This window comes from Triturus cristatus, chromosome 5_1 (genome assembly GCF_964204655.1).
Source record: "Triturus cristatus chromosome 5_1, aTriCri1.1, whole genome shotgun sequence".
In the NCBI taxonomy this organism is placed as follows: domain Eukaryota; kingdom Metazoa; phylum Chordata; class Amphibia; order Caudata; family Salamandridae; genus Triturus; species Triturus cristatus.
The window spans coordinates 509342411-509358110 of NC_140587.1; the positions used below are offsets into that span (position 1 = coordinate 509342411).

Here is a 15700-nt window from a genome sequence, read left to right on the forward strand (position 1 = left end):
ACGGGTTCCCTAAGCAAGCGCTTAGAGACCGGTTGGTAATTTGCGCTATATAAATATCTGTACATTTACAAATGGCACCCCAATAAGATGTATGTCATAAATACACCAATGATTATACTATTACTGAGCTGTTAAGAAGTTTCCAAGAAAAGATGGGTATTGGCCTTATGTAGCAAGATTCGTGACGCAAATCTCCTACCATTTCTGTACACTTGTTTGCCAGCCTTTAGCTGATGTTAAACATTGGTGGTTATTACTGTGTGGTGTCTCGGTAGTTGCTGCCAATGTTTAAGTTCAGCAAGCACACTCTCCAGAATTAACAAACTTGTAGCTCAAATTATGATTCCAGCTTCTACCATTAACAGCACTGAAATTATGTTGGAAGGGTCTCTCTTTTCATGATTTGTACATATTGTGATTTCGATTTCTTACCTATTGTTTTTTCCCTCTTTTAAAGGTTTTAAAACATCTTTGAATTCTGGTTTCAGGAAATCATCAGAAGAGGCAGAAATGGATAAGGTGACTGCTGCCATGGTACTAACCAGTCTGTCCACCAGTCCTTTAGTTCGAAGTCCTCCAGTGCGGCCAAACGGTAAACCAATAATGTTTTTTTTTAGGGTCTGGGATGCAGGGAAGAATGGTGCAGTAGGGATTCCTTTTAATTTTATAACATTTTGGATAGCACATTATTATCACTGTGAAAACTGTTTACATGCCTGTGTTTTCTCTGCTGTGCTTAATGTGTTTTTTATTCAAAGTGTGACTTGAGCATGATCCAACACTGTATTTCATGAAATATGTTTTGGGACATAATTCACATTACTCCTTTTCCCCCTTCTCTAGAATGACCAATAGCTAGGCACTTTGATGAATATGAATGGACACTTATTCGGGGTGTGCCACCGGGGGTAGTTGTTAACAGCAACAGTAATAATAGCAGCAGTATGCTAGAAGTACCTAGCCACAGACCTCCCTTTCTCTCTACTAATGAAAACAAAAACAAGGGTTAGGATGCGGGAGCCGCAGCACCCTGGAGTAGAGCCTTCATCTGCAGCAGAGACACACTCAGAAGGGCTGTAAGGCTTGCATGTAAGCAGCTCTGTCCTATCTTTTAAAATGGCTCTCAATTTGAACTGGGTGCAGGTTGCTTCCTCATTATTGACTTGAAGTTTATCTCAAAGATTTAAGTGCTCACCCTTCATTTGGACTCCCTCTGGTGGAGATTTCTGGGGAATAGATCATGGTTTATCTTGCCACTCCCACCTGTGTCTGACACCCATGTTAACCTCAGTCGGGGGAAAACTGCTGTTTGAATCAGATTTTATTGATTTTGGTGCTTTGTCGCTTGGATTCTGTTGGGTCTGGCTACATTTGGAGTGGCCATATGTTGGAAGTCTGACTTCTTTGAATCAGAGTCTCATTTGATCCAGTTCTGGCCTTCCGCTTGCACCATTACATTCGAATGTCCTTGTGAAGTAATTTCGGAATGTACCGTATGGCCTCAGAGAGCTATGTTCTTGTTTTTGGCCAGTTCTTCCTTGATATTTGTTTCCCAACCTAAATCAAAGGGATTTGACATCCCTGCTTCAGACCGCCTGTTCCCGAGTTGTTGCTGTTCTTTCTTGAATTCCAGTGGTCCTTTTCAACTTAGATGTGGTCCCCCAAGAGTCAGATCTGGTTCAAGAGATTTTGGATTGCCAGTGTTGGCTTCTCTTTATTAGTCAGTGTTTATGTTTCTAGACTTTCATGCACAGGTCCCTCGCAGTTGGACCATTTTATGCCTTGACTGAAGAACAGGACCCAATTATTATTCATTCTAATGTTCTGTAGTTACTTAACTATAGGGCTAATTGGTATCTGTGTTCTCCTTGGGGGCGTTGGTGCCCCCTTTGAACCTTCTTCCCTTCCAGTAAAGTGACTTTCCCATTTTAAATCTGGGGTACGGGGTAGTTGCTATTGTTTGACATTTTCCCATTCTCTGATATCTTGGCAGCTGATGAATTATATTAATAAATAAGGGAGTTGAGTTGACATCATTTGTGCACCGGACCTCTCTCTTCTCAACAGTTTCTTTCATGATTCTATCACGGTGAGGAGTTTAGCTTCCTTTGATGGCCTGAGGGATCAGTGTTCATCTCTGATAGTGCCATCCACTTGTGAGGCTCCAATGAATGAGTGTTGGTGAAGCTCTTCTTATTCTATCCATGTTTTTAACAGGTTTCCCTCTTTGTAATTTTCAAGAATACAATATAGCCCTGTCTCCTTCTTGGACCCATTCATTCCCTTGGATGCCCTTGTGCTTACTAGGCATAATCTTTCCCTAGGGCCTTCAAGATTTCTGATTCTTCTCTTGCCTCTGTTGGGTCAGGTTGGGTTCCCTATCTTTTATTGGTTATGCTCACCGTTAGGAGTTTGAGCATTCAAGACTTAATTGGGTGTGTGTCCCTTTTGGGTGGGGTTACTGGTGGTTTTCACTCCTTGGTTGTTGACCTTGGTTGGAATACCTGACTCTCTATTTCTTCCTTGCACTCTTTCCTTGATGTTTGGTGTGGTAAATTGTTGTACTATTGTGGTCTGCCAGGTCAGTACAAAATGGATCGCACCAAGCTGATGCTGATTGGGTACATACTTATAAGAAAGGATGGACACGTCTGAGGAGGAGAAGGTAATGGGTAGATTACTTACCTCTTATCTTAATTACTCCAGTTCTCCCATTCTTTTCCCAATACGTACAATCTCACTCTCCCTCCGGAGTCTGGGCTTGTGTGTTATGGGTACGTGGTGTTTATGGACAGAATAAAGGACTTGGGCAAAATTCAGGAGATGTGGTACTTCGTATAGTACTGTTGTAGAGTTCCTGTCTTGAGGAGATGGATCCTCTTCAGTGAGTTAGTACTGGGACAAGAAAGAGGTAATCGGAGTAATGAATAATACTCGTAAGTACTCTAAACATTTTGAATTCAAAGGTTTTGTGCACCATGCGTGTCGAAGGTTACCTTTACCATTCTGAAGTTATTGTGGCTTCCTCTGAATTAGTGTCGAAGTCTTTCAAGCCACATGAAAGTTAACTGAGAAATCGCTTCAGTCATTTATTACTCTTCTGTGCCTCTTGCATTTCAATAGCAAAGTGCATGGGCAAGAAATTGTTCCCTTTAGAATGAGCCACAAATAAGAAACACTCAGTAACCACAACTGAAGGTCGTACAAAAAGCTGTGAGAGTGCTGAACACTGAAATTGCTATACACTGATAGCAACACAGGCCAACTTAAATGATTGCCTCATCGAGGAAGGCAGGGAGCAGCAATTGTCATGTTCTGTTTTATTCCCAGACCAATGCATCAACCCTGTTTCCTAGAAGAGCTTCAAGGTCTGTTGTTACTGATATCTGCCATCAGCTTAAAAGCAGGTAAAAGGGAGAGAAAGAATAACCTTCAAAGATAATTCCAAAATGGCAAGCCACAGCAGGACGTGATTATGGAAAACCAATTTAAGTGTACCCTTCTGTTTCTGTTTGCTCCCAAGATCCCCAGATAGTTCACAAGGTACAACTGCTCTGGAGGAAAGTACATCACTAGAATCTTAAACTGTAGAGGAGTGGCTAATAGAAGCCATGGAAGGAGTAAATATGGTTGCTTACCAGTCTTATTTAATTGTAGTTTATCACATAGATCTCGCGTCATCTTATACCTTTGCTCATTAATTGTTCTGCAACAAACGTTTGAAAAATAATTAAAAAAATATTGTCTGAAAGTAAATTTAAACCTTCAAATTATTGTGGCCTTCGCATATTTAAATATTATTTTGCTTGTTCTACTGATGCTGAAAAGTAAATTAGAGTAAAGACAAAAAAAAGTATAGGAAAAGCCTCAGTACTGTGAGATATGTTTGCATGCATCATCACATATTCGCACCTATGCGCTCGTGCCAGCTCCTCCTGTAACAATTCTACTGTCCATCTTGCCCACAGTCCTCTACCCTCTGCTGTCTGTCTATCTGCTGCCCTCTGTTTGTGACTCCATTGCTCGTTTCTTGCTCTATTTTTCCTTACCTTCGCGGTTTTGTATCCTCTGCTATGCCTTTTCTGCTCGTTTCTCTGCCCTCTGTTTTGTCTTTCTCTGCCCTCTGTTTTTCCTTTTTTGCTTATTTTTCTGCTCTCTGTTTTGCCTATTTTGCTCGTTTTTCTGCCCTCCTTTTTACTTTTTCTGCTTGTATTTCTGCCCTCTCTTTTGCCTTTTTCTGCTTGTTTCTTCCGTCTTCCCACCATTTACTTCCTCCCGTTGTTTCCCTCCTCCCACCACCCAGCGCCCTGCCCTCCCCAAGACTTACTTAATGGAGGCTGCCGCATGACCCCATTGAACAGGCCCTTGTGCTGGCTCCCACTGTGACAGTTCTCCTGTACCGCTTGCCCACAGTCTGCTACTATCTGCTGCATGTCTGCTTGATGCCCTCTGTTTATGCCTCCCCTGCTTGTTTCTTGCTCTGTTTGCTTTTTCTGCACTTTTTTCTGATTTCTGTTTTGCCTTGGCTGCTCGTTTTTCTGCCCTCTATTTTGCCCTCTTTTGCTTTGTTTCCTTTTCTGCTCGATTTTTACCTTCTGTTTTGCCTTTTTATGTTTTTTTCTACCCTCTGTTTGGTCTTTTCTGCAAATTTTTCTGCCCTCTGTTTTGCTCTCTTTGCTCGTTTTTCTGCCCTCTGTTTGGCCTTTTCTGCGCGCTCTTTTTTCTGCCCTCTGTTTTGCCCTTTTCTTTGTTTCTTCCCTCTTCACGCCATTTCCTCAAGTGCTAGCTTTTTAAAGGAGACCTCACACCCCAGCGCACCAGATACCCCCAGGGGTGACAGTGCTGCACTCTACAAATGCTGATTGATTACGCTACAGAGTCTGCAGTGTGATGATATAGATGCTTGGTGGCATTTTATTGTTCTCTTTAATTTACCATTCCATGAGGACATACATCTTTCTTATAAATTAGAAAATATATAAAAATTGCATGGAAGGGCATTTTTTTTAATGAAGTGGCCTGGTAGCAAATTTCAGCTGGCAAGCTTTGGAGGAATATAAAATAAAATCGGAATTGGTAGGGAACAAGAAAATGGAGGAGCAAAGGATGCCACCAAGTTATGCTTCATGGAGGAATAATGGACATGGAAGGACAGGGAAGCAAAGAACGAACTAGGGGAGTGACGTTGCACACATTAAAAATAAAACATAAAACAAATAAGCAGGATTGGGAGCGATGGGGATGCAACAAATTTACTAGGGGGAGCAACAAAGAGTGCAGGAGGTGGGGTTATGAGAGGGAAACAGTGTACAGAGAGACAGCAAGAAAACAAATACACTCCCATGAAATGCTAAAAGCAAAAGTTCATTGAATACACACCGTGGAAGAATTCATCTCATCGTATCTAGAGGATGATAAAGAAGATGCATTCCATGGATCAGACAAACACAAGCAGAGAAAGGTAAACCATTGAATAAGAAGCAAGCAAGTGAGACTGATATGCCAGCCAGTAATAAGAAGTAGGCTAACCCAAAGCCCACTGCATGTATTGGAATTGTAAACAATAGGTCTTTTGACGTTGGACAGGTAAAGCTGTCTGAAGGTGAGACTTAAAAACGTGTAGATTCAAATGTGTGGATTATTTAAACAGCAGTGTGAATTTGACGATTCACAGTTATCATTATTTTTCATCTGGTACTCATAAGGGCCGTAGAACCTCAACTTGAGACTTATAATTGAAAAGGCCATTGAAGGTTACCGACATTGAAGTGAGTTCTGTTTCTCCTTTGAGTGGGATGGCGTTAAGGGGCTTATTCTTTTATTTTGACCTTTCTCTGGTCCTTGTGTCTTGAAGCTTTCTCTTTGTTTCTCTCCTCATGCAATCTCAAGGATTATGAGTTGTCAAACTGACATTGTGGGCCAGATTTTAATGTCCTTTAATGCTCTGCTCCAGGGCAAAAATGAGCTATACCCTTGTTAGACTTGGCATCTTTTGGCGTGTTTCCCCTGACTTTTTGCTGTCTGACCTCCCGTTTTTGACTGTTTTTGCTGGTGTAATGATTCTGCACACTTTCCTCACTGCTGTCCAGTGGGAAAGTGCAAGTGCTCCTGTATAAAATGTGTTATGGATTGGTGTTTCCATGATTGGACTATTTGATTTATGTGTCAGTCCCTAGTAAAGTGCACTGCGAGTGCCAGGGCCTATAAATCAAATGCTGTTGGTGGGCTGCAGCACTGGATTGTGCCACCCACGCAAACAGCCCGTAAAGTGTAACTCCCATTTTTGAAAAGCTCCTGCTATTTAAGCTGAATAGAACTATCCAGGATCCTCTTACTCAAATGGGGCAGATCCATGGTGATCTAGCGAAAACTCTGTTTGAATGTCTAACCAAGAATATAAATAGATCAAACAAGAAAACCGCTGGTCCCCATTGGTACAACAATGCCTGTCGAAAGGCAAAAGCTGATCTTTTGCTTTCAATTAAAGAGAGAAGGGCCAGGGAGGTAATCAGGGAAAGAAGAGCAGTTTATAAGTCCCTGACCATCAACGCCAAAAGAGAATGGGAGCATGATAAATGGGAAAGACTCACCACCTATTTGGCTAGAGGGGACTCACGTAAATTCTGGTGCTGTGTCAACTCGGGTTCGGAGGAGCCGGCATCAGCCATTCAACCTAATATATCACCTAAGGTATGGCAAAACCATTTCCAGTCTCTGTATAAATTACCGGAGAATGACCCGATAACCACTAGTCAACCGCTCAGTCTAGTTGAGATGGGGGAGCCATTTACAGTGGCGGAGGTACGTGTGGCCGTAGTTGGCTTGGCATCGGGAAAGGCTCCAGGCCTGGATGGTATGCCCGGTGACTTATTTAAACAGGAACCAGATGTCTGGGCGCCTTACTTCACGATCCTATTTAATGCTATCCTGGAAGGCATGGCTATACCGGGCACTTGGCTGGGCGCAGAGATTGTCCCAATTTTCAAAAAGGGCTCTCCTCTGCTCCCGGCCAACTATAGACCCATTAGCCTTATTGATGTGCCACAAAAGATCTTTGGCAGACTCATCTTAAATTGCCTCCAGGATTGGATCGAGGAGAATGCGATTATGAGCCCGTACCAGGCAGGATTCCAAAGGGGGATTTCCACCATCGATCAAATCTTCCGTTTGAACCTCATATATTGGACGACGGTGTTGTTCGAGGGCGGCAGTTTAGACACGGTTTTCGTGGATTTACGTGCCGCCTTCGACCTAGTCCCAAGGGACAAACTGTGGGCTGTTTTATCGGACCTCGGGGTCCCTTTGGACATCTTATTAATCTTGAAGAGACTTCACCAGGGAAATTTCGCCCGGGTAAGATGTGGTAGAGGGGGTTCTCTCTCGGATGCTTTTCCTGTTGATAGGGGGGTTAGACAAGGCTGTGTCCTTGCACCCACCCTTTTCTGCCTTTTTGTTAATGGGGTCATAAATTATCTTAATGAGCTAAGTAACACCGATGCCCCTAAGCTCGACGGCAGCAGGGTTCCCGCCATTATGTTTGCGGATGATCCCCTGCTGCTTTCCAAATCCCCTTTGGGCTTGCAGCGGGTCCTGGATGGGTTTGTATGTTTCTGTGTTGATCGCGGTTTGGAGATCAATGCTGCAAAAACTAAGTACATGATCTTCAACCCGCCTTCCAAAACTCGTGCAGCTCCCCTTATAGGGACTTCAAGGCTAGAGCGGGTTGACACGATCGAATATTTGGGGGTAGTAATTAATCAATTTATGTCGTGGGAACCCCATAAAACCAAGGCAAACTTGAAACTTTCCCAGTTGGCGGGGGGTATTGCAAGGATGACGAGAGGATTCACCTATAGGCCATTTGCGCCATGCCTGCAAATTTATAAAGTTCAGGCTAGAGCAACAGTGACCTATGGGGCTGAAATATGGGGCCATACGTTAGGGCAGAAGTTGCAGACTACGGAAAACAACTTCCTTAGACAACTGACAGCCTTACCCATTAGTACCCCCCTTTTGCCTCTTAGACTGGACCTGGGTCTAAGACCGATTTCAGAGGTTTTGGGACTTAAACCCTTAACTTTCTGGTGTAAAATATGGTCTTCCCCGGATCTTTTGAAATATAGAGCTGAGCTGGTGGAGATTATGTGCCTCTGCAAAAATATTCAAATCCCTTGGCTCAGCTATATCAAGCGCATTTGTGAGGCAATGGGTAGACCAGAACTCTGGCATGATCCGATGTCCGCTTGTCCCAGGGTCTCTCGAAAACTCATCTCGAATGCATATTATGAATATAACTTGCGTGTTGCCATAATGAGCACACGAGAGGGTTCCCAGACAGCATACTTTCTGGGATTTAAAGATTATTATAATCTAGAGTATGTATACGATGATATGGGCCCACCACTGACTAGGAAACTTTACATGCAATGGCGTTTCAACACATTACCCTTTAGGGCACATACGGTTTCGTGGGCACAATCAAATCACACAGCCCACTGCCCTAGTTGTGCATACCCCCATGAAACCGACTTACATGTTATATTCTTCTGCCCTGCATACCATAAACCTAGGAATTATTGGCTCCGACCCCTTCTCAGAAACATGGGCTTTAGACAGTATGCCCCTGCTTTTCGAATATGGAAATCTGATCTCTCTGCCCCAATTCGATGTGGTTTATTCGTTTGCATTGTCTCAAGTCCGCAATTGAATGATTTAGTGTGATGATTTTAGCTTAACTGTTTTATTTTTATCATTGTACTTTCGCTGCATATTTTATTCTGTACATTTATTGCTGTTTCTGCATTCTTTTATGGTCCTGGTGACCGAAATAAAGATAATTGAATTGATGTAACTCTGGCCTGCCATTGCAAAGCCTGTGCGCAGCCTGGGGCTGCCATGTCGACTTGGCAAGTGCACACACTTCCAAGTCCCTAAACCTTCCCTTTTCTACATGTTAGTCACCCCTAAGGTAGGCCCAAGGTACCCCTGTGGGAAGGGTGCATTGTACGTAAAAGGTAGGACATGCCCTGGTGTGCGTGGCATGTCCTGATAGTGAATTACAGCCTACTTCGTTTTTCACTATTGCAAGGCTACCCGTTCCCATAGGCCAGAATGGGTAGATTGATTATAACATCCTATGATCCTAACTGACCCAGGGAACATGGTAGAAATTCGAGATTAGTATGCCTGAACTCAGAATGATAAAATACATTTTTTTATTGAAGTTGGTTTTAACTTTCTGTGTTTGAAAATACCACTTTTAGAAAGTAGGTATTTTCTTGTCTAACCATCCAAGCCTGCCTCTGCTAGGTTGTGTATTACCTGTCTGGAGTTTGAGTGACAGGGGCTGGGGGATTCTAGGAGACAGGGTGAGTCAGCAAAGGGCTGAATAGCAGGATCTACATGTAGATGGGTGGGAGAAGTTGCACCTGGGACCTGAATAGGGCTGTGCCTTCCTTCCACAATGCTGGCTCCACCCCCTGTGGTGCGTCTGATGTCCCCAGCCTACACTCTGAAAGGAAAGAAGGAGTCTTGTCAACAAAGTGCTCCAGGACTGATCAGAACTGGTTTGGACTAGGCAAAGGCCTCTCGGCCTTCAGAGAACAAAGAGAAATTGAGGATAAAAAGGGGACCCAGACCCCAGAACTTTAGAGCTCACTGGAATCAATAAACCTGCCAAGAAGAAGCTGGAAGAGCTGCCAGGAGGAGTACTGCCCCTTTGCTGTGTTGTTGTTTTGTTGGGTTGGCCTGCAGCTGCTGCTTCTGCCTTGGGCAGTGAAAGGACTGGACTGAACTTTCTCTACTTGTGCTGAGTATCTCCAAGGGCCTGAAACTGAGCTGACCTCCTGTTAAGAAGTCTCAGGGACTGCAAAGACTTCACTAACCTCTGGGTACCGCTCCTGAGAACTCTGTCGCTGACCTTGTGTCCCGAAGGCACCGCAGGCCGCACCGTCTCGCCCTGCACCGCAAGCCTTGGTCTCACCGATGCCGTCTGCACGATCGTCACCAAGCCGCTGCCTGCACCGCATCGAGAGGACACCGCAGCCCGCACTGCCTCACTTCACTTTGCTGGCTTGGTCTCACCGACACGATCGCCGCTGGCTCGACACCCATGACCGCCTCGTAACGCACAGCTGTCCGGCTCCACCAGCACCCATTTCCGCCAACTGGCTCTGTCGCTTGCATCGTAACCTGCCAGCACTGCACCGAGCACCATCTCGCGATGCACCGCAAGCCTTGGTCTCACCGACGCCCTCTGCACGATCATGACCGAGCCGCTGCCTGCACTGCATCGAGAGGACACCGCGTCCTGCATCGCTTCCACTTTGCACCATAACCACGACGGACGCCACGACCGGCTCTGTCACCTGCACAGCAACCTGCCAGCACCACATCGAGCACCATCTCGCAATGCACCGCAAGTCTTGGTCTCACCAACGCCGTCTGGATGATCGTCACCGAGCCGCTGCTCAAACCGCATCGAGAGGACATCGCGCCTTACACCGCTTCGACTTTGCATCTCAACCGCGACGGATGCCAAGACCGACTCGCACACCTCTGTGAGCCGCACTACGAAAGGTACTGTTAACGAGTCTGTTCTCACTGTTGCTGGCCCGTACTGACGCGGTCAGCGGGAACGAGCTACCGACTCGCACGAACTGTGTTTTCAACTTATTTTTGCAATTTAAAGACCTCTTGAGAAGTAACTATTTTTGAAGTACTGTATTGTGGATTCTTTATCGTATTTGATCTTGTTTTAAGTATATACAAATATTGGCTATTTTTCTAAACTGGTGTGGTGTCCTTTTGTAGTGCTTACATTGTATTACTATTGGTTTTGAGAAAATGCTTTACATACTGCCTCTAAGATAAGCCTCACTGCTCGCGCCATGCTACCATGGGGGTGAACAGGAGTTATTTTAGGAGTGTAGCTCCCTTACCCTGACTAGGAAGAAGGGTCCCTATTTGGACAATGGTGCAAGCCCTTGCCAACTAAAGACCCCATTTCTAACATTGGTTGTCAGCGGTGAGGATAGGACTTGTGTTTGCACTTGACTTACAGTGATTGGTGTGCACTACTACCATATCGCAGACCATTACGTACCACATATTTGTTCTTTTTCTTTTTGGCCTATTTTTGATCTTGCCAGTTTGAACTTGCTACTTCAACATGCCTGAATCAATTGCATCATCTATTGCATCAATGGCAATTGCCTTTGAGGAGGATCGATTGGAAGCCTACAATGTAAAATCTATGTGCAAGAACCTGAAAGTCCAGGTCAGAGGCCTCACCAGGAAGGATGAGCTACAAAAGGCGCTGAGGGCCTGGGTAGCAGCCAGACATGCCAGTGGGCAATCTGGTGTTCTCAGTGGAGAGGTGGAGGAGCCTGTTGCTGGGGGGATGTGCTTTTGGGAGGGGGGGAACCCTCCAAGCAAGGCAGCAGTAGCTTGTCCCCAGAGGAGCTGGAGGACAGGCGTGAAGCCAGGAAGTTTGAGTTGGAGAAACTCAGAATAGAAAGTGAGAGGGAAGATAAGAGAATAGCCATGGAGGAAAGAAAGATGATACTAAATCATGAGAGAATAATCAAGGAGCTGGAGCTAAAGAGTAGAACCGGCTCAGATGGTGGCAGCAACCCTTCAGCACACACAGACAGGATTGTACACATCTCCAAGAACGTAGGTAAAGAGTACAAAAAGGGTGATGACATACAAAGGTGGTTTCAAGGGTACGAGTCGTCTATTCATATGAATGGGATCCCTGAGAGGAACTGGAGGGCAGGGTTGTGGCCTCTCTTTCCAGAAGAAGCTAGGGATACTCGTGATAGCTTTGGGTAAAGGGCAGGACCTCACCTATGCTGACATGAAAGACGCTCTCCTCACTAGGTATGGACTCACTTCTGAAAAGTACCGGGATCAGTTTAGGTCCAGTAAAAAGTCTGAGGCCAACACTTGGTTGGAATGTGTAGATATGTTCTGTAGGTCGCTGGATGGCTGGGTGAAGGGCAGTAATGTAACAGATTTTCAGGGGCTCTACAATTTGATTGCGTGGGAGCACTTGTCTAGTCTATGTTTTGCAGACCTGCGCCAGCACCTAGTTGATAGTAAGCTAACTGACCCCAGGAAGCTTGCTATGGAGGCGGACCGCTGGGTGAGTACCAGGGTCCACAAGAAAGCGTTTGGGGGAGACTCAGCCAAAGGTGGGCAGGGTCCTCAGCAGAAAAGTGGGGGGACAAGGGTAAAGCACAGGAGTTCTCTAAAGGGCCCCAAACTAGTACCCAGGGTAAAGGTTCCCATCCCCCAGGATATAAGAAGAAAGGGGTCTCTACAGGGAAGCCTGCTGAGACCGGCCCCTGCAAGTGTTTTGCATGTGACCAGGTGGGTCACTTGAAGGGGGACCCCAGGTGCCCAAAGGGGACACAGCCACCCACCGGTGGACAGTCCAAGGTGTTGGCTAGTGTAGTGCTTGGGGAGGAGGGGTGCCCACAGGAGGGTAGGGATCCCGCAGAAATGACCCTTGTCTCACTAGGGGACAGTGAGATGGTCCCAGGAAACCAGGTGCCCCCTAACACAAAGAAATATAGCACCTGGGTGACCATCAATGGGAAAAGGGTAGAGGCTCTTGGAGATACTGGAGCCAGTGTGACCTCAGTCCGGTGTCACCTGGTCTCTGAGAAGCAGGTAGTCCCAGGGGCATTCCACCAAGTAGTTGCTGTAGACAACTCTGAGCACCAGTGTATGGTGGTGCAGGTTCTCAGGTCCCTTGAGGGTGGTTGTGAGCCCTTCCATGCCTGTAGATTGTCTGCTAGGTAACGACCTGGAGCAGTCCTCATGGAAGGATGTTGAGCTCAGATCTCACTTGGAGGTGCTTGGGTTGCCAGAGTGGGCATGTGTGTCTACTCGGTCAATAGCAGCCAGAAAGTATGATCAAGAGGACTTGGACCTGAAACAGTGGCCCAAGTCCCTGCCAAGAGAGAGGGCAGGGGGTGCGGGAAACTGGCCCCTGAAGTTCCCATGGACCGGGCGGAGGCAGACCTCGAGGGGGACGCCCCGGTGCCTACAGGGGAGCAGGTAGCCGAACTGGGGGACATCTCTGAGATGACCCATTGGCAGCAAGAAGGGGGCCTCACCAGGGAGAAATTCTGCAAGGAGCAGAAAGAGTACCCTACTCTGGAGGGTCTGCGGTGGCAGAATGCAGACCAGGCAGCTGGTAATCAGTCCGGATCACATCTGATCAACTGGAACAATGGTCTCCTATACAGTGAGCCTAAGGTTGTTGAGCCTGGGTCAGCCCGTGTGCTGGTGGTACCCCAGCGCTTCAGGACCTTCCTATTGGTTCTGGCTCATGACGTGCCTTTGGCAGGACATTTGGGGCAGGACAAGACCTTTGACAGACTTGTCACCCACTTCTTTTGGCCCCAAATGCGAAGGCAGTCAGATGGACACTGCAGGTCTTAATAAACTTGCCAGGCAAGTGGCAAGAGTGGGAGGAAGGTCAAAGCTCCTCTCCAAACTTTTCCTGTTGTTGGAACACCCTTTGAAAGGGTGGAGATGGATATTGTGGGGCCACTGGGCCCCAAGACAGCCATGGGCAACAGGTACATCCTGGTCTTGGTGGACCATGCCACTCGGTACCCGGAGGTAATCCCTCTCAGGACAACGACGGTGCCAGTGGTGGGCCAGGCGTTAATGGGGATCTTTTCCCGAGTGGGCTTCCCCAGGGAGAGGTGGTTTCTGACAGGGGGACCAATTTCATATCCAAGTATATGACATCCCTGTGGAAGGAGTGTGGTGTAACCTACAAGTTCACCACTCCTTAACACCCACAAGGAAACGGTCTGGTGGAGAGATTCAACCAGACCTTGAAAGGCATGATCAAGGGTCTAACAGAACCCATGAGGCATAAGTGTGACATCCTCTTGCCATGCCTACTCTTTGCATATAGGGAGGTGCCTCAGACGTCTCTTGGGTACAGCCCCTTTGAGGTCCTGTATGGCCACCCTGTCAGAGGACCTCTGAGTTTGGTAAATGAAGGCAACTCCCAGGAAAACTCCCTAGGATGTGTTTAGTTACATGCTGGCCTTCAGAAACCAAACTGCCTGCTTCAGGAAACTCGCTCAGGCGAACCTAGGAGCAAGCCAGGAAGAAATGAAGAGGTGGTATGACCAGAATGCCACTCTGGTCAAATTTCAACCTGGACAAAAAGTGTGGGTCATGGCCCCAGTGGAACCTTGTGCCTTGCAGGACAAGTTGACTGGACCATATGAAGTGGTGGAGCGCAAAAGTAATGTCACCTACCTGGTGGATTTGCGGACTCCAAGGAACCCTTTGAGGGTCCTCCACGTGAACCGCCTCAAGCCCCACTTCGAGGGGTCCGAAGTGTGTATGCTCTTGGTGACAGATGATGGGGTGGAAGAGGAGAGTGAGTCTCTCCCTGACCTCCTGTCTACCAAGGAGCATGATGGGTCAGTGGAAGGTGTGATCCTCTCCCCTACACTGACTCCAGAGCAGCAGGGGGACTGTGGCCAGTTGTTGGGACAGTTCGCCCCACTGTTCTCTCTGACCCCAGGTGTTACTCACTGGTGTACCCATGACGTGGACACTGGTGACAGCCCTCCTGTAAAGCACAAAATGTACAGGTTGACTGACCGGGTCAGGGCCAGCATCAAAGAGGAGGTCTCTAAGATGTTGGTCTTAGGAGTGATTGAGCCCTCCAACAGTCCTTTGGGCAGCCCAGTGGTCTTGGTCCCAAAGGCTGCTACACCCGGTGCCACTCTAGAACTCTGGTTTTGTGTGGACTACCGTGGCCTCAATGCCATCACCAGGACTGATGCGCACCCCATCCCCAGAGCTGATGAGCTCATTGATTGGTTGGGAGCTGCCCGGTTCCTCAGCACGTTTGATTTAACGTCTGGGTACTGGCAGATTGCCTTAACCAATGGGGCCAAGGAGAGATCAGCATTCTCAACCCCAGAAAGTCATTACCAGTTTTGTGTGATGCCCTTTGGGTTGAAGAATGCCCCTGCCACATTTCTGAGGTTGGTCAATCAGGTGTTGGCTGGACTGGAGGATTTCAGTGCCGCCTACCTGGATGACATTGCTGTGTTCAGTTCCAGCTGGGAAGAACATTTACAGCACCTTGAGAAAGTGTTGAGGGCTCTGCAAGGTGCAGGCCTCACGATCAAGGCCAGTAAGTGTCAGATCGGGCAGGGTTCTGTGGTGTACTTGGGACACCAGGTAGAAAGCGGCCAGGTGGCTCCCCTACAACCCAAGATTGACACCATTCTGGCTTGGGAGCCCCCCAAGACCCATACAGAGGTGAGAGCCATCTTAGGTCTCACCGGCTACTATAGGAGATTTGTTAAGTGCTACGGCACCATTGTTGCCCCCTTAATAGAGCAGACTTCCAAAAAGCAGCCCAAGAAGGTGATCTGGACTGAGTCCTGCCAGAAAACTTTTGATGCCCTGAAGGCAGCCATGTGCACTGCGCCCGTGCTCAAGGCACCTGACTTCTCCAAAGAATTTGTCGTGCAAACTGACGCTTCAGAGCACGGTGTGGGAGCGGTGCTCTCACAACTGAACGAAGAGGGCCTAGATCAGCCTGTATTCTTCCTTAGCCGGAGACTACTCCCCAGGGAACAGAGGTGGAGTGCCATAGAAAGGGAAGCCTTTGCTGTGGTCTGGGTGCTGAAGAAGCTGAGAT

At 47.1% G+C, this 15700-nt stretch overlaps 1 protein-coding gene across 1 annotated transcript in view; it reads left to right on the forward strand.

Annotated features, from left to right (window-relative positions):
* ZNF704 (zinc finger protein 704) overlaps window positions 1–15700 on the forward strand; it is a 679439-nt gene that overhangs the window by 410865 nt on the left and 252874 nt on the right. The window contains exon 3 of the mRNA XM_085605368.1: window positions 489–592. Within this exon, the coding sequence (XP_085461494.1) occupies window positions 489–592 (104 nt within the window). The remainder of the gene's footprint in view (window positions 1–488; window positions 593–15700) is intronic.